This window comes from Macrobrachium rosenbergii, chromosome 25 (genome assembly GCF_040412425.1).
Source record: "Macrobrachium rosenbergii isolate ZJJX-2024 chromosome 25, ASM4041242v1, whole genome shotgun sequence".
In the NCBI taxonomy this organism is placed as follows: Eukaryota; Metazoa; Arthropoda; class Malacostraca; order Decapoda; family Palaemonidae; genus Macrobrachium; species Macrobrachium rosenbergii.
The window spans coordinates 36,064,410-36,086,909 of record NC_089765.1 but is presented as its reverse complement, the minus strand read 5'-3'; the positions used below and the strand labels follow the sequence as shown (position 1 = coordinate 36,086,909).

At 34.2% G+C, this 22,500-nt stretch overlaps 1 protein-coding gene across 2 annotated transcripts in view; it reads left to right on the top strand.

Moving 5' to 3' along the window:
- The window catches only part of LPCAT (lysophosphatidylcholine acyltransferase), a 159,726-nt gene that overhangs the window by 86,609 nt on the left and 50,617 nt on the right, over positions 1-22,500 (top strand). The window contains exon 3 of one of the 2 annotated variants that reach the window (XM_067127332.1): positions 6,141-6,358. In XM_067127332.1, the coding sequence (XP_066983433.1) occupies positions 6,141-6,358 (218 nt within the window). Of the gene's footprint in view, positions 1-6,140; positions 6,359-20,492; positions 20,711-22,500 lie in introns of both variants that reach the window. The other variant, XM_067127333.1, reaches the window with a different exon arrangement.

Here is a 22,500-nt window from a genome sequence, read left to right as displayed (position 1 = left end):
TATATGTACATACATTTATATATAACATTTATATATATTTAAAATTTATAAAAATATATATAAATAACTAAATATATAGTTATATCTTATTGTAGGTAGCTATTCAACTTTAATGCAATTTAGATATAAACCTAAAACTATATACCATAAAGGAAGCAAGGCTTTACATTTGTTGCCGGCCGGCCGACCCTCTGCTTTCGTCGGACAAAAGTTGCGCGCATCAAATTTCCCTCAGACAGCGGTTCATGGAAAGCAGCTGCGAGGATTCACCGAATTTATTAGAAATATTTAAACGGGCGAGATTGACGGCGCAGCTGGACTCTCATGTTGGAGCGGAAGATGAATGTTTCATGTCTATACTTTGGTTTTATCAAATATTTTATTTTTCTATTTTTAATTTTCTTTTTTTATTTTGCTATTTTTATTTTTCCATTGGATTGAATGATCCATTAGTGAAAGTTTAGTTTTTAATTATTCTATGCTAAATTCCATAATTTATCCGATAATACATGTATTTTAAATGTATTATTCTTGTAGCACGTTGCACTGAAAACTCACATCTCGAGATTTGTGAATTCAGACTAAAATTCTCTCTCTCTCTCTCTCTCTCTCTCTCTCTCTCTCTCTCTCTCTCTCTCTCTCTCTCTCTCTCTCTCTCTCTCTCTCTCTTGCTCGTTTAGTTCACTGGAATTTCCTGCAAAAACAAACACACACACACGTCACAATTCGTTCGTGATGGTTGCGTGTGTCGCTTCACGCAAACAAGGGATCGAGGATATTAATCATGTTTATTAAGTTACTAATGGCATTTTCTCTCTCTCTCTCTCTCTCTCTCTCTCTCAAACACATATATGCATTACATGTATATCTACATCTATGTATATATACATATGTATTTGTTTGTAAATATTACCTACATATTTACATTTCATATAATGGACAACCATTTGCTAATAAAATATAATACGGAAAACTGGCAGATTATTCAAATTTTAGAATATAAAGAGGGTAAAACCAGTTTAAAATTGGAATTGATTTTAGACTGTGGAATCCAGTTTTGGTATGTGTGTTTTCTTTGTAAGGTTTTACCTAGAAGTCGTGAGTATTAAAACGCGATCCCCAATTATGCTTTCTTATCCTCGACTGGGTAATCTTTAGCCAGCAAGCCCCCGGTCCGATTTGGTATCTTAAGGTCTTTACTACTGCTTGTGGTTCGTAGGAATACCACCTCAGGTAGCGTACATGCGAACAAAACAACGTTCATTGGGTAGTCGTCTCCGTATGGGGGCGGGGGGGTGGCGGGTAGCGTGGTTTAGTGCCGTCAGTTGCACCTCATGCTCGGTGCACTGCAGGCATTACTTAAGGTTCTTTGCAGCGTCCCTTCGACTCCTAGCTGCAACCCCTTTCATTCCTTTTAATGGAGCTCGGTTTATATGCTCTCTCTTCCGTCTTACCTTCCACCCTCTCTAACAGTTATTTCATAGTGCAGCTGCGAGGTTGTCCTCCTATTACACCTTTGTAACCTTTTATTCTCAAGTTTTTCAGCGCTGAATGACCTCATAGGCCCCAACGCTTGGCCTTCGGCCTAAATTGTATTCTATTCTATTGGGAAGTAGTTTATTTATGACTTTTGACAGCCTTTTCGTACGAGGTTATTAACAAAAAAAAAAAAGAATCTGAAATCTACAATATAAGAGGGTAAAATATGTCGGTAATATTTGGTTTTACAGAGGCGAAAGCAGAGCTCATTTGTATTACCAGTTCTTTTGCCCCATGTTTAAGCGCTGTTTCATTCTAATTTTTAGATTATCATGGACCTTACATATAAACAGATATACCTTCTTAGAGTGACGTTCATTAGGTAGCCGTTTTTTAATGGCTTTAGCAGCCGTTTCGTGCAAGATTATTGAAGAACACAATTCTAAAATGTATTTGAAGGTAAAATATGTTAGTAATATTTGTTTTTACGGAAACGAAAAACTGGGCTCATTGACATTACCAGTTTTTTGCTTCATGTTTAACAACCTTTTCAATATGATGATATTTAGGTTTTAAAGACACATTTATAAGCTTTGAAACGATGTTTTGGGGAATGCATTGTTCATAAAAAAGTCGAAAAAGAAATCTTGTTCTTGACGAATAGGAAGTAAAGTACTTCTTAATGAAGATATTAAATTACGAATATTATTTCATTCATAATTTCGACTAGTATGGCTGTGAAAACTTATTTCCAGTCCTATATAAGTTCTCTTTCAACAAAAGCAAAAATTTTGTACAGGTTTTGTTATGTTTGTATTAAGAAACCTTAGGCGAATGTCATATTCGTTCTCTGCTGTGAAACTTGGTACCTCTGTGTTTGCTGTGTAAATGCTGCGGGAAATTCGGCACATGACGTATTGTCGTGAAATTATCACAGCCAAAGAATTGGATATCGAACCTGGGAAATTCTGACGTCAGACATAGACTTAAGGACTTTATTGTGTCTTCCCTTCTCTGAAAAACAGCCAAAGCGCCGTCTCCGTCCGATAGAATAAGGTTTTCACACCTTCAAAAGAACTATTGTGAATCGCCGACTGGGTTTTACTCATTGCATTGTTGCTTGAACTTATTTGATTCTTGAAGACTGGACGCAAGCACTTAGTTATTATGAACCTTTAAGAATTTATCTTTAAGAAGACAACGTATATAAGTTTAAAGAATTCTTAGACAAGAAATTTAATGAGATTGTCAGGTAAAAAAGAGGAGCATTTTTAAAACTAGATTACAATACTTAATTTTTACACGTATTTACGGAAGAACAATTATTGCAGTTTAGTTTTAAAAATGCACCTTTTTTTGCCTGACACTCATATTAAATTTCTTGTCTAAAAATACATTTAGTTTATATATGTTGTCTTTTTAAAGATAAATTCTTAAAGGTTCATGATAACTAATCTTATGAAATGGGTGAAAGTACTAGCATCCAGTCTTCAAGAATCAAATAAGCCGAAGTAGTAACGCAATGAGCAAAAGGGTAAATAAAGTGAGAGACAGACCATTGGAGTTTGTTTGCAAGATAGTGCAAAAAAAAAAAAAAAAAAAAAAACCTATATGTTGTAAGTGGATCATCACCCTCTGTTATAGTTTCTTTGTAAATTTCCTGGTTCGAGAAGAAGGAAAAGATGGAATTATTTTGGGTACTGCTCAGGAACAAAATGTTTTCGCTTTGTGTTTGTGTGTGTGGTGTGTCTTTGTGTTAGAGAGAGAGAGAGAGAGAGAGAGAGAGAGAGAGAGAGAGAGAGAGAGAGAGAGAGAGAGAGAGAGAGAGAGAGAGAGAGAGCCGCGTTGTCAAGGTGTGATTCTTGCCAAGGAATGTGGCGTGTTCGTGAAGAATGTTGAATTTTTAGCCAACAGTCGGCCGTTGCTGTGGGAAGGAACAAAAACCTTGAAAAATAAAAATGCACCGAATCGGACAAAGAGACGTCAGAACTGCTTGCTGTAATTACCGGAGGTCCCCTGTTGCACACTAATGTTAGAGATAGTGTTAATGATAATAGATTTCCTCAGGAAATGTTTTACAGATAAAGACGATTGCTCGTATTGTGGATGCCACGTTCCATTCCATCAACTCTTGAATTCACTTGAGTGATGTCAGTCCGTTCTGCCTTCTGCTTGTCATTCTTTTGGTCTTCTCCGCTAATGGTTGCCTAGCATCTACCATCTCTTAACTCGGCATTGCGTCCTTTATCATATTTTCATCAGGGAAAAATTCTTCTGGACAGTTCTGGGAGATTCTGGAAGTGTGACTCGGTGAATATATTGAAGTATTCAATAATGATAACAACATTACAGTAAGTAATTAATAATGATAACATTACAGGAAGCTTTCCTCTGTGTACATTCGTTTACCTTATTTTCCCTGATCTAAGCCACCATCAAAACATGAATGTAGGTCAGTGTATCACCGCTTTCCTGAAATATTATTTTGACATCCTGTGCGACCTAATAAAGAAGAAGACAGGTTAATCAAAAGTACAGCGTACATATTATACAATTGGTTGTTCTTAAATACTTGTATGTATGTTTGTGTGTTTGTATGGGTGGGTGGGTGGGTGGTAGTGCTCATGTATACTAGCATTGCCTCCAGATCCAAGTTTCTGCCTATCAGAATATATTTTTCTAAGGGTACACATATTCATAGCTTTACATTCAGGAATTTAGCTCTCCGATTGCTAAGTCACCTTTGATATATGGTTTACTATTTGAACTTAAAACCTCTTACACAAGAAGTGGTATCAACCTGGTGAAAGAAACACTTTCACAGTTTAAAGCAAATACTGTATGATAAACTTAACGATCTTTTTCTAAGCAAGAGGATAAGTGTTTTTGTTTCAACCAGTTTTCATACCATTGAGTTAGCGGCACTGGGCAGGTACATGGTACGTATACGAGTTATACTGTATATAAGAATGAAGTATTTTCTGCAAGCACCGTTGGTATCATGTCATCTTTTTTGTAAGGATTAGTTTTGAAAAATATATATATATGTATATATGTGTATATTATATATATATAATAAATACATATAAAAAATAATATATATATGTGTATATATATATATATATATATATATATATATATATATATATATATATATATATATATAATATATATATATATATCATATAATGTCCCCAGTCAGTAAGCAAATTTATTTGATCATAATGCATGCTCATAAATCTTGGATTGTTTAAGTTATAAATCCCTTAATAACAGTTGTGAATAATGATTGAAGTAGGACAGATGGAATAAAAAATATATATACATATATATACATATAAATATATATAAACTTGAATTGCGAATGTAATCATAATCTTGTATTTTGAGAACAGTAGCCACCCAAGTAGGTGCATCACTGTGATAAAACTCTTAAATTAAGTTAAACTGAACTGATATGAAATAATGATTTTCCCTTCCGTGGATTTCTTAATGGTGTCCATTGTGACAGTTGCCCCTGCATGCCATGTTGGTGGTGTTATGATGTTGACGTATATAAGTGACTCCGTGTATCTTGTGTGGTGGAATAACTTTGAATCTCTACATTGTGGAATTTCAGATCGTCGGCGACCCTCTGTTTCCGTAGTTAGAAACGTGTTGTCTAAATAAGCATTTCCTTTATGAGAAAACCAGAGGTAGGGAGAGAGAGACTGTGAAGGAAGTGTTAGTCGAGCTTCTTCTTGTGTAGCTTTTATTTTCAGTCATTTATTCATTGTCTGTTCCTTTTTTTGCATCTTTATTATTTATTTATTATTATTATTATTTTGCATCTGCGTTCCTCCCGGAAAGTTTAAAAAAGAAAAAAGGGTTCATGCACACATCGCTGTATTTTTTAATTTTTTTTTGCCTGCTCATTTTTTTCCCCTGTTTGTTGCTTATTCCCGTTAATCAGTTTCTTTCTGGCATTTAGTGATGAGCTCTTGCAAAGATACGGTTTTCTTTGCGTCGTGACGACGAATAAAACCGTTGTTATTCCCACATTTTTTTTCATGTTAATTTATTAGTTATCAGTTAGCTATCCATTAGGTGTAGCATTATTTGTCACAGATTTCCCGTATATATTGTACACATACATATAAACTGATGAATGTTATGTTACAACTGAATGAGCAGATAGGAATCAAGGGAGAGAAATACATACTAAAAGTGTGCGTGTATATGTATACTAATGTGTGTATATATATATATATATATATATATATATATATATATATATATATATATATATATATATATATATATATATACATATATACATACATATACATATACATATATATACACACACACATACATACATGCATTTACACTTAGTTTCCAGTTATTTCACCTTAATTTTGGACATATTCACTTAACATGTGGAAAAGATTTTGTGTTGCAGTCGAAATACCGGTTGATGCATTTCATTTCCTTGCTCCTATATTGGCCATTCTGATTTCACACACATACACAAACCTATGTACACACGTACACACACCACTTTAGAATGCACGCACAGATGACACCTACTGAATGACAGAGAAGTGCGAGTGAAGTCGCGAGGCTCCCTCCACTGCCCGCAGAGTCCATCCATGTTTTGACGGGATTGTTCCCTCCCTCAGTGTGGTGAAGGAGATGGTGCGGTTTGGAGTCCGCGGGGTGTTCACAGCTGGGGGATTCCACTTTGTCAGGGTCAAAGGGCACCAGGCCCATCCCAGGGACGCCCCAATCCTGGCGGTGGCACCCCACTCCTCTTACTTTGATGCCCTGCCTGTGGTCGTCATGGGGGCGCCCAGCGTCGTCGCAAAGGGGGAGGTCACCCAAGTGCCGTTCTTTGCAAGTACGACTTACGTCATGTGTGTGTGTGTGCGTTTTTGTGTGTCTGCGCGGATGGGGGGAGAAACCCCATTCGTGCAAACGTGCAATAATAGTATTTTTTATATAAAAGCCAAAAACCAAAAATAAGGATTTTTTTTTTTTTTTTTTTGGTTGGTGGGGCCTAAACCTTTTATCTTGATATACGGTGATCATTGGTCATTGGCTACTGTGTTTAGTCATTTTATAGGGTTTAGTGTCCTCTCGGGGACTTTGTATTTTTAGGTAATTTTTTCCCCTTGTAGGGCACAGATGCGTTGTTTCACTGTAATAGTAACTAAAGCATTTTTAGCTTGTCTTGTCTGTGTTATTAATTCATGTCGTCTGTTCGTACTGCTTTTGTTGGAAGAGTAACTTACATAGTCGTTTTGCTTGCAGACATATCAAAGAAAAGTGCTTTTGTTAATATGTGTTATTTATATACAGTATACATCGATAGGAGGTATTATACAGTAAGTCGTATGCTCTGTAAATATCAGTATGTGGGCGTATACGTGTGTCCTGGGAAATGTATATCTTTCTACTTTCACTGTATGTGTAATTGTGTAGTATAGGTACATGAGTGTAAATTAATTTATCAGACATTATATATATATATATATATATATATATATATATATATATATATATATATATATATATATATATATATATATATATATATATATATATATATATATATATATATATATATATATATATATATATATATATATATATATATATATGCTGTTTGATGTGTGCGTGTATCATTTTTCGTATACATGACGTTGAAGAAATGATGTGGACAAATAAATAGACTGAGTGTGAATGAACGTGGAAACGGAACATTTCCCATTCAGCGCGATTCTCAGAAGGGAAATCATTCTTGTGACTGAATCATTTTACTTATTAGCACTTCGTCGCTGGGTTGGTTTCAAGTAGTTTTAGAGCCATAACTTCAAAGAAAATATATTATATCTGTCCCATACCATTAGTGTTAGATTGAAATAATCATAATAACAATAACGCTGTAATTAGCGCAGAGAGAATCATTGCTTCATGCTCACAAAGGGACGTTTGAAGTCCATTTTGAGGCCGCCGTAAATAATGATTGTCCTTCACTTTGTATAAGAGAACCTTTTCGTCCATTGACAAGAGGCTCAATCGTACTTGCCTCCACTAAACTGTAATTTTACGGCTGGATTCCTTCTATTGTTTATTCCCTCTTAAAGATGATGTCGTCTGCATTGTCAACAACACTGAGAGGCGTTTTTTTTTTTTTGTTCAAGTAATAGACCCAGGTTCGTGGGGGTTCAGAGTTTTCTTTTCTCTTGAAGGGAACTAACAGATTTGTCTTTAAACAAGATGAGAATTTTATCCCCGGATGCCTCCCTTCTGAAAGAGTTTTTTGCTATTGGGAAAAGATAAATAATCCATTGCGTCTTGTATAGCGTCGGACACTCGAAAATAGATATTAATCAGTATGTCTCGTAGAGCTATAGATCTGGAGCGCGTTCAAGCCCTCATGGTCATATTGCCATATTAAGATTCTTTTATTGCTTGGAGAATTTTCAAGTCATGCTTTATTTGTTCTGTCTAGAATTTACTTTATCAAAAATGTCGATGTGACTTGCTTTAGAAAAATGTTCGATCAAGATAAAAGTCCAAGCTTCACATTTGGTAAAATATAATCCAAATATAAACCAGTATCATTTAACTTCTAGGTATTTTTTTCTGTTTTGAAGCGAATTGGCTTATTCAGGTATGAGAAATAAAATCATAAAATAGGAAATTTGTGTTCTAGAAAATTCCAGTTATCACCATTAAAGCGATTTGAGCATCCGAGTATTAGAATAACATCACACATCTATCAATTGACTTCATAATGCAGTTATATTTCAAAGGAAAGGCGTCTCGACACGTAACATTTCGGTAATTTACGATCAGTGAAATAAGTGAGGACAGTTCGAGTTCTTTTTTGTAAAAGTAATTAGTATACAAGCATGTGTGAGTATGTACACGTGCCACGAGTATGAATGATTAGTCATAAAGTGTCCTTGTTTAGCTAACACTTACTGTGTATGACCTACCAGTGTATACTGTGTCTAGTGTAGATGGTAGTTTATGGAATTTATTTTTTTACACGTTTCATGTCATTTTTTGCGGGATATTCCCTTTTTTTCCGTTATGCTTCGAAATCTCTCTAGGTTCCCTTAGGATAGTTGTTTTATTTATGAGCAGCATTTACCTTTGCATTAGGAAATCGAAAAATAAAAATGACAGCGGACTTAAGTCCTACTTCAACATATGTCCAATTGTACTGTTATATACAAGATTTTTTTTTAATTGATAAGAATTATGACTGCCAAAATTGCAGCCTCCTCCCCCTCATTGAATCTCCACATGGGTTCTCCTACACTAAAGGAATGTGGGCATTGCATTGTTACTGAAATATTAAGTGAATGAACAGTGAATTGCCGTACTATAATTTCATGATTTATATTTACCCGATATTATAGGTACTCTGTTGAAGGAAATTACGTTGGTACTTACTTCTGTAGCCTTTGAACTGAATGATGATTGGTCATTTCTTAGGTAATTAGTACACTATTCCAATTTTGTGATGAGAATTATTTTTTAATTCGTAGAGATAGTTATTTTGATCTTATCACCATGAATGTGCCAAGACAAAATTCATGCTTATCCTGAACGAAGGTTTATTGCTTCTTCAGATTTTATATGCAATTTATTTTTTATTAAAACCTTTAGGGTATGATACAATGACATTCATGAAGCACTGAATAGTTTCCAACGGTTTATTGAACTCTCAGTTCTCCAGTTATTATTGACTGTCATTTTTATTTTTGGATGCGTTGTGAATAGTGTTTTCAGCTTTTTAATTTCTAACAAAAGTGCCAGGTTGTCCGTGGCACTCAAAGGCTATTTTTTGCTAGTTCCTAAGATTTTAGTTTGTGGCAGTCCACATTTGTTTTGATTGTACATCCATAGAGACTGATAGATAGAGGCATATTGTTTTGTTTTCATATGACAGCACCATCATTTAGTAAGTATGCCTATTATAGTGTTATTCATTGTGTTTTTATATGGAGCATGAACAGCAGGTCCTTTGAGAGAAAATGAGACATGCTTAAGATCTGAACAGATGGACGGTTTCTAAAGCCAATATTGATGATTATCTTTGCCCCTTTGATTTGAAGTGGGTTTTATCCTTAAATTCCAAATGATTCTAACTTTCCATCTCTGAAATGGCCTGATGTGCTTTCTCACTTATTATAGAGAATAAAAATCATCACTTGAGAGTCAGGACTTTGACCTCAGCATAGTGGTTATGATGAATTTTTTTTTTTTTTTTCAACTGTTCTTTCCTGCTGCACATTCGCCTTAAAAGAGAGAGAGTAGTTGCGCCCAAAAGCTGCCATGATATATATACATAGTGTAGGGAGAAAGAATCGCCACTGAGGCGTTTCTTCTTCTTCTGCCTCACAGCACCCAATTGAATGTCATGTTTCCATGAGGCTTCGTGCCCTTCTGTTTATTTTATTCTTTATTTTGATTTTTGTCGTTTCGTTTGCTTCCGCCATACATCCATTAATTGTGACCGAGACTGCAAGGAGCTTCCAAAGACACAAAATAATGTTGGTGGGAAAGAAGTTGATCTGGTTGATAATTATACATCATCATCTCCAGAAGAGAGAAGTTTCCGTTAACCTTAGTTGATTATATTTAATAACTCTACCCAGTTTTCAGAAGAAAAAAATGTAAGGTAACCCGACTTGTTTAGTAAATATAATAACTCTACCCAGTTTTCAGAAGAAAAAATGTAAGGTAACCTGACTTGTTTAGTGTAATTGGACCCGTTGAGTGAAATAAGAGGAGACAGTTACTGTGTTGAAACACCAAAGCAAAACTGCATAAAATTAATGCACTATCACTGGATTGGAGCACATTTTTCTTTGGGTTTTTTTTGGGGGGGTATGTTTGTATCAAAATCACCCACTTTCCTTGTCTCCTCGCTCAAATTGATCCGGATTCCTCCATCAAAATTACTCGGTTTTCTCCCTCCAAATGGTTCAGATTCTACCCTCAAACTAGCATTCCAATGTCCTCCCTCAAAATGTTCAGGAGATATTCCCTAAAAATATCCAGATTTCCTCCCTCAAATGTGATTCGGCATCTCCCTCAAGATGATTTGGTTTCTCCTTCAAATTGTTTTGGTTTCTCCATCAAATGATCTAGTTCCTTCCTATAAATGATTTGTTTTCCTCCCACAAAATGATTTGGTGTCTCCCACAAAATGATCTGGTTCTCTCCCTCAAAATGATTCAGTGTCTCCCTTCAAAATGTTCCAGTTCTTTCCTCAAAATTATTCAGTTTCTCCCTCAAAATTATTTGGTATCGTCAAAATGATTTGGTTCCCTCCCTCAAAATAATTTAGTTTCCTCCTGCAAAATGATTTAGTTTCCTCCCTCAAAATGATTGTTTCCTCCCTCAGAATGATTCTGTCTCCCTCAGAATGATTCTGTCTCCCTCAGAATGATTCTGTCTCCCTCAGAATGATTCTGTCTCCCTCAGAATGATTCTGTCTCCCTCAGAAGGTTCCTCCCTCAGAATGACCCGATTCCTCCCTCAGATGATTTGGTTCCTCCCTCAAAAAGATTCAGGTTCTCCCTCAAATTTATGCAATTTCTTTCCTCAAAATGATGCAGTTTTCTCCCTCAAATGATTCAGTTTTCTTCCCTCAAAATGATCCAGTTTCTTCTCTCAAAATGATCCAGTTTCTTCCCTCAAAATGACCGGTTTCTCCCTCAAAATGACCGGCCCCTCCCTCAAAATGACCGGCCCCTCCCTCAAAATGACCGGCCCCTCCCTCAAAATGACCGGCTCCTCCCTCAAAATGATCGGTTCCTCCCTCAAAATGATCGGTTCCTCCCTCAAAATGATGCAGTATCCTCCTTCAAAATGATTCGATGTTTCCCTCAAAATGGTACAGTTCCTCTGTCAAAATTACTCGGTTTCCTCCTCCAAAATGTTTCTGTTTCCCTCCATCAAATAGATCAGGTTTCAAACCACTTTGGTAGCCAAGAACGGTCGAAATCAGCATTTTGAAACTTTCGTCATCATTGAAAAAGTGATTAGTCAGTGAAATGTTGTAACTTAAGAAAAATGTATATTAAAACTGGAGGAAGACTCGTGTTTGTGAAGTGAATCTTTAGTGTAATGTTGTACACATTGTTGCATAGTACATGCAACAGTTCTGTACTGAACAGAATCATGTTGTTGATCATATACCTAAGTCTTGATTAAGTGTAGTACAGTTTATGATTAACAATCGTAATTTAACTTTTAAAAAATTGTTTGTTTTAATTTTAGAATATTTATACTGGGAATATGTTAGTTTGTAATGGAATTTATTATATGATTAAAAACAATACATTGTTGAAATATAACAATCAGCCCTGTACAGTGTATATGGTATTCAGTAACGTTGGGTGATCAAGAAGTTTGTAAGTTGAAGGTAATAACATAATTAATTTAGCTTTGTTATTAATTAACTCAATTATATTTTTTCTTCATAGCGAAGTGGTTCAGCAGTGTACTCAGGCATTGCCAAACTGTTTGACATATACAAATTAACTTGTTAAGATCTTGATACAAAATTATTTACAGAGTGTATTTCAACTTCAGGAGTGTTGTTGGGTACTGCTAATTCCATTTACATTAATTAACTGTGCTTCAGTATATGAGATGTCATTGGTATTCTGTTTGAAAATTTGAGCTTTATTCTACATTTTCAGTAAAGTATTTTTAACTTCCCCCATTGGCATTTTGTTGTTCTGTAATGCATTGAAAGGGATTACTCTTTAATAAAAGAAAATGGTTGGCTGTTTTCGCATCACCACCCCTTTTTAATTTCTGGAATGTTTCAATGCATGCGCTTTGTATGGTCTGGATGTGTTGTAGGCTGTACGTGTACATTGCTTTTAAGGAATGCGTAGCTCTTCTTGCCTTGGCTTTCTCGACATTTGTGTTGTAGGTCTTCTTATGGTGATATTCCCTGGTGCAGTTCATTTCTTTTTTCTTTTATCCTGTGACATTGCAAAATACCACATTTAGATTTTCCCATTTTCCTTTTTTCTTGCCCGCTTATTCTATTTGTGAAAGTAAATTTAGGTATTATCTTGTCACACTTGTTCCTGATTAGTCAATTTTTATATATTTTTTTGATAGAATTTAGTGTTTTTAATGCTGTAGGTTATCTTACATAACTCTGCTGGTGTAAGTATGTTTGTCTTTGTATTGAACATAGACATTGGTGTTCTTAAACATACAAAATGATTTTGATTTAAAATAATTGGGTTTTAACAAGGTCTTAAACTAAATACTAACTTTTTTGGTTGAGATTTTCAAGTAGTTTTCAGTGAAAGGGTGATTACATTTTATAATTGCAAACAGAAAAGTAGACAATTGTTTTGTTGGACATTTTCTCATATGTAAGACTTAAATCTTCACATTGTTTTCATACATTTTTCTTCATCTCATTTTTTTCTTTATTTCCATTGAAGTAATTACGAATACCTGTATAGCCTGACATAGGTAGCACTAAAAGTCGTACGCTGTAATGGCGTATAATGACAGATTGCGAAATTGACAGAAATTGATGGGTCATCTGAGAAAACTGAATTCGTTCTCCCAAATTCAAGTAAATTTAATCCAGATGTTAAGTTCTTTGAAAGGGCTAGTTTCAGTATTGTAGGTTTTGCATAGCATTCTATTATCTTGGAATAATGACAGGGACTTTGAAGTCAGGGACTCATGGGTGATCACATTTTAATTTGATTTTATTCTTGTCAGGTAATAAAGGCATAGTTATTAGAATATATTTGCTCTGAATGACATACAGCATCTCTTTAATCCAGACAATAAAAAACTTATCTGATACAGCATTTCTTGAAATGGAATATCTTTCTATTAGTGTTATTCTATTGTTACCACCTATGTATTATCATGCTTTGAAAGATTTTAATTTAATCAAGACTGGAGACGACATTGATGAATGAATGTACTTTAGAAAAGGATATTTCAGACTCCAAATTTTAGAAATTAATCTTGATGGAGCTATGTCCCAGGACAAGTTGCTTGTACGCCAGAATTTCCACCACTTCAATTGTTGATAATAATTTGCCTTGTGGTTCATGTTAGGTTTACATTCATAATCTCTTTATACTGCCTAAAGAACTTTGGGCATTTCCTACTTATAGGAACTATACATGAAAATCTACTTGAATTGTTAGAAAGAGTAGGTATACTTGAAAGCCATGTTGAACTAACAAAACTGTATTTAAAAACTTTGTTGAACTATTAAGAACTTAAAAAATTAGTTGAACTATATACTTAGAAACTTATTTAATCTATAAAAAACTTTTAAATTAAAAAAATCATATAAACTATTAACAAGTTTAAACTATTTCAAAACTAACAAACTATTAAGAACTTACTAAACACTATTAGGAAGGGTGGGTTGCTTGAGAACAAAGTTGAACTGGGAGAACAACACTTGAGAACTTAGAAGTATGCCTAAAATCCCAATTGAACTACAAGAAGAGTGGACCTGCTTAGAAAATAAGTTTAATCAGAAGGGCAGCTTTCAAAAGCTCAGTTGAAATCTTAAGAATTAAACTTAAAAACCCTCATTGAAGTGTAAGAAGAATAGGCCTGCTTGAAAACAATTTAACTGTTGGAGTACGAAACTTAACTCGTTGAACTAATTACAGCAATACTTTAAAGCCTAGTTGTATTGTAAGAAGGGTAGGCCTACTTGAAAACTAAATTGAACTGTTGGGGACAATATTTAAAAACTCAGTTGAACTTACAATAGCTGTATGTAAAAACCAATTTGAACTTTTAAAAACTTTACTTAAAAACCCAGTTGAACTGTTAAGAACTATAATTAAAAACCCCAGTTAACTATTAAGAACCATACCTAAAATCTAGTTGACCTGTATGAAGGTGAGGCCTGCTTGACAGTAAAGTTGAACTGTCAGGAGCAATACCTAACACCTTAGTTGAACTAGTAGGGAGGTTAGGCATACTTGAAAACCAAGTGAACTGTTAGGAGCTATACATGAAAACTCAGTAAACTAATACAAATTTAAACTTTAAAAATAAAAATCAGTTGAATGCTAAGGAACTACTGTATACATAAAAAACAACTGAATTATTAGAAAGGATAGCTCTTCCTGAAATCTAAGTCAAACAGTTAGGGATAGTAATTAAAAACACAGTTGGACTCATTAGAACTATACAGGTACTGTTGAACTTGGGAGCAGTATTAAAAATAATAAGAACTATGTTTAAAACCCCAGTTGAATATTAAGAACTATACCTAAAAACCCAGTTGAACTAATAGGAAGGGGGCTCTACTTGAAAGCTAAACTGAACTGTTGGGGACTATGCATTAAAACCATTGAACTGAGAACTATACCTGACAACCAGTTGAACTGTTAGAAGTACAGTATTGTATTCTTTAGAATTCAGTTGAACTATTAGGAAGAGTCGGCCTACTTGGGAAGCAAGTTGAACTCCTGGAAACAATACATTAAAACTCATTTCAAATAGAAGATACATTAAAACTAATTTCAAACAGAAGCAGCAATACTTAAAAACACAGTTCATATATTAAGAACTATATTTGAAAATCCAGTTGAATTACTGTATTAGGAATTATTCTTAAACACATTTTGTCTTCTGTGTTTCATGGTTTGTGCCATTTATATCTCTCAACATGTATAGGTTATTTTTTGTTTTTTGAGGTCATAATCAGTTTTTAAGAGGAATAGAGGAAACTACCTCCAGGCAGTTTAGGAAAGAAAAGGATTTTGCTTGTATGGCTTTGTACTGTATAATTCTCTTATTTGGTAATCTTTTACCAGGTTGCAGTTTCGTGAACTATTCATATGAAATTGAAAGGAAAAGCATAATGCTTGTGAATTCTAAGTTATATGTACAGAGAAGTCCATTTAATTTGGCTGTAAAATAACATCTGGTTAATAATTGGTAATAAAATGAAGATTAGCAAGCTTCTTATGTTTTGGAGAACCCGTCAGATATTAGTAATCTTGATCCTAATGCTAAGTAACCAGGGACATTCATAGCCTGGGTCCAAAGTTTTGTTATTTTGAGGAAAGTTTGCTCACTAGTTAGGTGGGTTATTGTACTAGCCCAACATCGTTAATTATAATTCTTATTAATCTTTGGTTTTTGTTTTTCATTACCAGAATGCTTGTTATTTAGTTGTGTGTTTCTTTGATTCTCTGATGTCTGACAAGAAGACTCCGAGTTGTTATTGATCAACACCAAAATACTTTCATTTAGAAAAGTGCTCAGCCTGTATTGTGGGGTATAAACCATGACTGTCTGATAGAGAAGCTGGAATAAACTTAAGGTTTTAATTATTGTTTCCTTATGTCAGTGTTTCAGTAGTATAGGCTGTACCATTTAATAATCGTAAATGATGTAGTTTTGCTTATTTTTAATTCGGGAAGGTCATTGGTATTCTGTATTTGCTTAATGTTGAGACCAACATTATGGTACAATATGTGAATGGCTCTAGTTCTGCTAAAAGGAATTGAAAGTCCCCATGAGGAAAGTTACTTGTTGAAACAAAGAGCACCAGTTACAGCTGGCCTTCAGTCACTACATTTATTCATAATCATGGCTCTTACAAAAGTAGTTTGTTTTTCATGATTATTTGTTTTGTAGAATAATAGAACATAACTTTAATAACTTCAGTGATTAATCAAGAATGTTTCAATAGGTTCAAGGCATTTAAGAGTGAAAGAAAATCTTGGTATTTAATTACAATAATTTCCATTGTATTAAAATCAAAATGTTTGTTCTTTTCATTTCCTTATTAATTCTCTAAGAGTAGAGGCATAGGAAATTACATTAGGTTGAAGATAATGGATGGTAATTAAAGGTAGTGGTTGTAGATTTCACCTACATGCTGATCTTTATCCTTAATACTGGTGGAGCTGGTAAAGTATTGCCCTTTCTGGACACTAATATAATTGTGTTGGTCAGGTAGAACTTCTCAGATATTTCAATACAAAAACAAAATTTTTTAATGAGTATTCATTTGCAAAATCAGCAGAAATAGCTCCAGTCAAGACTAAAGTTGCTTTTATAAGTGCTGTGGCTTTCCCTTTAATATATTCATGCTACTAGACTGATTTCTAATATGCCTTTCATTTATTACAACCAAGAAATTTTTGTAGGAATTTGCATTCAAGAAAGAATGCCTTTTGATTTATGGCAAAAGCTGTCATTTTGTGTAAAACATTATTAGATAATCATCACAAACTGGTGTAATATTCCTTTAAGAAGTGTTGATACATTAAGATTTTTATTTTGTAGGATCAGTCTTCCGAAGTTAATAACACTGTGCCAATAGAAACGCTCAATGCAGTTATAATCTCTAAAATTCAGTTACCTATCTAAATAGAAACATTATGGTATAGGCTAGAATATGCATTTATTATACTTCGCTATTACGGTAAAATGTAGCTTGATGGTAGACGAAAGTAGTTGTTCTGCAAGATATGTATACAGACCTTATATACAGTAGTTTTTATTATAAAGATAACATTTGGACGGCTCTTTTCTGACCTCCCTCTGATGTGGCAAGCTGGGTTGTGCTTTCCACACCAGGCACTTTGATTTTTTTTTATTTTGCTCCTGCAGTTATTGCTACTGCTAACAGTAGATTTTCTCTTTCATGTGCAGGAGAAGTAGCTGAGCTCTTCTTTGAAAACTGTCTCTACCTGTCTCACACTCTTAAATGTTCTGTAAATCACATCGTAAAGTACCAATGCAGAACCACCTGTAACACTAGTGTAGTAGTGGTGTGTGCTCTTCCTGTTTGGCAGCATACAAAAAAATCCTTTCATGTTTTATCTTTCTCTTTCAGAGTTCCTGTAACGCTTGTGATTGTTCAGCTGCATGCATGAATTCCCCAAATGTTTGGCTGTAACCTGATTTTTTATAAAGCATATGACCCATTGTTTTTGGGAATGTGAGTGTATTGATTTGTGCAGGGGAAGTCGTGTTTTTGATGGCTGAATTGCAATACTGTATAATGAAATAAACGTGATTGTACTGTATGGCATTCTGATGTATCTTGTAATACTGTATCTTTATGCAGTTATGGGGGATTTTGTAATGATGAATGCCAGTGCCATGCAGTTCAAAAGATTTTTCAATATAGTTTTCCATTTTTACAGGAAGCCTTTTAACAACATACATAAATCCGTTTTATATTAATTTTAGCTATAAGCTTTCAGTGGAATTCATATAAGTTAATGAACATTTTCTATCTCATTTAGTAACTTTCCAAAATTGTTGAATTAGTATGTTATATGTTATGAACATTAAGAGAATTACTGTATGTCTTTGGTAATGAAAATTTACTACAACACTGTGCAGTATATTCAAGTTGTCACTCATTGTTATGTAAGCCGAATTAGTATTGTATTTTCATTAGTGTCTAAGAACTTTTATACACTATTTCAGAAAACCTCATTAAATCCTGTTGGGGTACTGTATTGTTTTGAGTTCCTTTGTAGTATCGAAGTGTTTTAATATTGAGGCTTTATCCTTCAAAAGGCAGCAAATATGAGGATAAATGTTGATGTGAAAAGTGTCGTGTTGTTAGATTCAGTTTGCAACTTGTGCATTTTATTGTTGAAGGTCAAGTAACCTGTTGCTTTTAGTTTATATTCTTTTATTATATTAAGATAAAAATACATTATTTCACCCTTTCTCTCATTTATGAGGTTCTGAAGTGGTATTTTGCAAATTAATGCTGAAGACACATTGTTATTGCTGTACTGGACTCAAGAATTTCTATTTAGTGAGAGTATGATTTTTAATGCTAGTGAACGCATCATTAATGATTTGATTTTACATGAAACTTGCTAATGATTTTACATGAAACTTGCAAGTTATCTGCCACTTAACCAAAAGATACTTTTATGACCATGTATATATTGCTTTATCATGCAATTTTGTGTTATGGAAATTAACCTGAGATTTTTGTTTTTCCCCTCACATCTGATTCTCAAGGAAAGATACATTTGATTCTTAAGGAAAGATATTTGCTGCCTTTCAGATTTAGTTTTGAGTTTAGTAGATGAAGCGACTATAGCTATTACTTGTTGGGAAATTATGACTGTACTGGACTTATATTTGACATGCCAGTGACCTTTGCATTTCATGGTGCTGAGTCTCTTATCTACTGAATTATGATGACACAAGTCAGTAATACTTCAATGATGGCTCATCGAGGAATGTTTGATTTTTCTTTTGTATAGTACAGTATATTATGAATAAAGAACAGAAAGCTTTACGCTCAAATTAATAAATTGAATTGATAATAAACCATATATACAGTATTATACATTGGTTTAGATTGGGCTTGAAGACCAGTTATAAGCAATAAATTTTTAGTGTTGTAAAAGATCATATTTTGATGAACAACAATGATGAATTTTAAGTATATGTTTACTGGCCTCTGGAAAGGAATATGGTTATTTGTACACATATAAAGCAAGCATATTTGTTGTTTATATTTGCTTGTTTATATATTCACAGCAGTCATAAACCATTTCCAGTACATCCATACTACAGTAAAACATGTCACAAACACAAGTCAGGAACTTATTGTAAAGTTATCACAAACAAGTTGGAAACAAATCTGCAACCGTAAGTGGAAATGAACCTATGGCAGATGCTGGATAATTGTATGGAACACTGGTTAGGACTACCAGTAAGTCACTGATTTTATTCAGTGTGTTTGTGATTTATGTACAGTGAGGTACCAGTGTGTATTTATGAAATGCTTTACTGTAGTCTGGATGCACCTCAAAATTGGAGTCTCAAGCAACAATATGATTTGTGGGTAGCTTATGAAAAAGATAGCTATTGTAGTGATAATGTAAATAATGTACAGTACTTTATATTAAAGTCAATCATTTTAATGTCCAGTTCTGTGTAACTTTGAAACTAAATTCTTGTGATATAGCTCAGGATTCTCTGTCAAAACTAAAATTACTTTGTTATTTTTGTTATTGTTATGAGCAACACATGTACTTCACTATAATTCAGATAATCTTTAGCGAAACCTGTGTTTATAAGAGATTTGACATGGAAAATTTCATGGAGTAAGTGTGGGAAAAAAAGTTTTGCATCATCTCCTGATTGTATTCTATGAAATTCAAACATTATAGGAGTTATTATATAAGTAAACATTTTTACTTATCAACTTAATCTACTACAGTATTTAGGTTTTCAGATTTTTAATCGTCATGACAATTCTGTATTGGGTTTTTCAGTTTTCATTATAACTTGAACGTTGACATTTTTACCTATTACCTGTTCATCAGATATTGTTTTGAATTAATCTGACATCTGAAATTGAAGCGATAATTAATACTGAAAATACAGTATTTTTGTCAGAGTACTGTAGTTTAGCTCCATGTTTTGCTGGAATTCAAATATGACCCAGATAAGTTTCTCTTAAGACTAGAGTTCAGCATCTATCTGGAGACTTTTCTTCCATATAAGAGGTCATTAAAAAGGTTTCCATTTTGCGTTTGTCCATGTTACATGTCATCCCGAAATTAAATTCCTTACAATTTTTACATTTCTTTCAATGATAAGAGACCAATTATGCACATTACTTATGTGGAATTTATAAAGTACCATTGTATCATAAGTGAAGGGATTTCTAAATATTTTTCAAGTCTTGGGCTGGACATAAATTTAATGTAGGACTTACTGACAGAGTTAGTGCTTGAGACTTCTTTTTAAATTAAAGAACAAAAATGGCTTTACTGTTGAGTTCAACAGCAGATTTTCCAAAACTTCCTCATGAGTCCATCTTAAAGTATTATTATTAAAGAGAAAGAGTTGCAGATTACTGTAGTTGATAGAGGACCTTAGCAAACCTTTGCCTTAGTTCTTAATGTGTCCTTATCACAAGTGACTGAAATATGTGTGGGAAGGAGTCTTATTGGTAGTTGTGTTTTGTAACTCCACAGGAATATCAGATGGTATATGGGCCTTTGCGGTAGAATGATGATGAGATGCTTTGCATTCCAATGGGTGAGAATCAAAGGCCGTATGGCAACCCGAGCCGAAGCACCTATCATTATTGTTGGGCCTCATAGCAGTTTCCTTGATGCCATAGCAGTGTTCTGGTCCAATGTCCCATGTCTGGTGAATCGGATCGAGAACCTTCAGCTTCCGCTCTTTGGCAGTAGGTGTTTGTTTAGCTATTGTTGTATGTAAGCACAGATGGGACTTGTACAGCTTATGTCTTGGTCATCATGAAGGGCTAAGTAGTTGCTGAAGCTTAGCTGATGGCTTAGTGTAGAACATATTGCAACAATGGTATCTGATATTTTTCTCTGTGTAAGGAACTGGCTTTTATTTGTGACATTTGTGGTCTTGCCCTTATTTTTCAGCATCATGATTGACAGCTTTAAAAAGATATAGCTATTAGTAATTATTTCTGAAACTCATATTTTATTAATTAGGTTAATGTTAGTAATAGTTTCTGAAGCTCACACTGCATTATTTCGTTGTTAATGTGTTCATATGAAGTTTGAGCTATGGCTTTGTGTGCCTATTTGTTTACTCTAATGACCTGGACTAGGTTTAAAGCAAGTGTGCCAACTCATTAATATAAAAAGAAAGAAGCATAAAAGTGGTATTAACCTATCTGAGCATTGGACAGGTATGTTGACACATTATGTGATGGCCACCCCTCATGACCCATTTGTAGTCTGGCAGTGAAAAAAACAATTTTTGTGAATGCCCAAATTTCAGTCAACAGCAAATGACAACCATTTGATTCTTAATTCATTAAAGAAATTTTGTCAAACTTCAGTGTTTTCAGCCCATCTTGTTATCAAGTTTTTACAAAGTTGCATTTTATTAGATAAAATCTAATTACTGTAATTGTATATGGTATTTCTTCTGGTCAGCTCTCTGAGAGCTAAGATTTTTTCAGGTGGATCAGTTTATCCTGCCAGACAAACAACTGCTCCTGTCTTTACTCCTCCAAGGCTGTTGACTCTTATGTTGGTTCATCTTTACACTTATTGCTGTGAATTCAGAGACCTCTGTTCTCTCATTGAGGGAGATATGCATTTGTTGTCCATTTATCCTGGATATTTGTAATAGTGTAATTCATAATGGATGTGTAGGCAGTTTGCATAGTGAAACTGATATACTCGTAGATATGATCCTGTAGTTGTAAACCTGCTATTCCTGCAATATTACTCTGTTATTTTAATATTTATCATGTAACTTGTTGTATTATTTATGTTTCTGGTAGATTGGTACAGTGTGTATTATGAGATGACATGGCAAATGTTCATTTCCCTTTGAGTCAGATTCCCCTCTTCTTTGTTGGGGTAAGACCAATATGTGCTGCTACACTTGTTTTGAATGGGCAGACTGATGGTAGGAAATTTTGTCCAAGTCTGAATGCCCTCACGTATGTAGTAGGGAAAGGAGAGGAGCAAGACTTGAGGTTGGATAATGGGGTCTGAAGCTTCTGAGTCTGAGATCTTGCAGATTATATGCCTGCATTTGGTTTACTCTGCCATCCTCCTTGATGATTTAAAAGTGTCATCTTGTCACATACTGAGTTTTACTTCTTTATGACCCCTTTTCCTGTCAGCTTCTTGGATGCTCAAGGCTTTCAAATATATAACATGTTTATGCACTTATTGCTAATATAATGGTTGTCTGAAATAATATTCTAGCCTCATTACTCTTCCTTTATTTCCATTTGGCTTGTTTGCTGTCTGCTATTTCCTGAGCTAGGAAGCCACAGTATCAGCAAGCAGCCTATATTTGATAAAAATGAAATAAGTCATTGTAGTTAACAGAATCCTTACTTGCCCTTACTTGGTCACTGTTCCCTTGAACTCTGGAGGAGAGTTCCTTTTCATGTTTAGCAGCCGAAATCAGTAATCTTTGTAAGGTTCAGTGAGTTTCTTTTCCTCTGTTGCCAAGCTTTGGAATTTTCTTTTTACC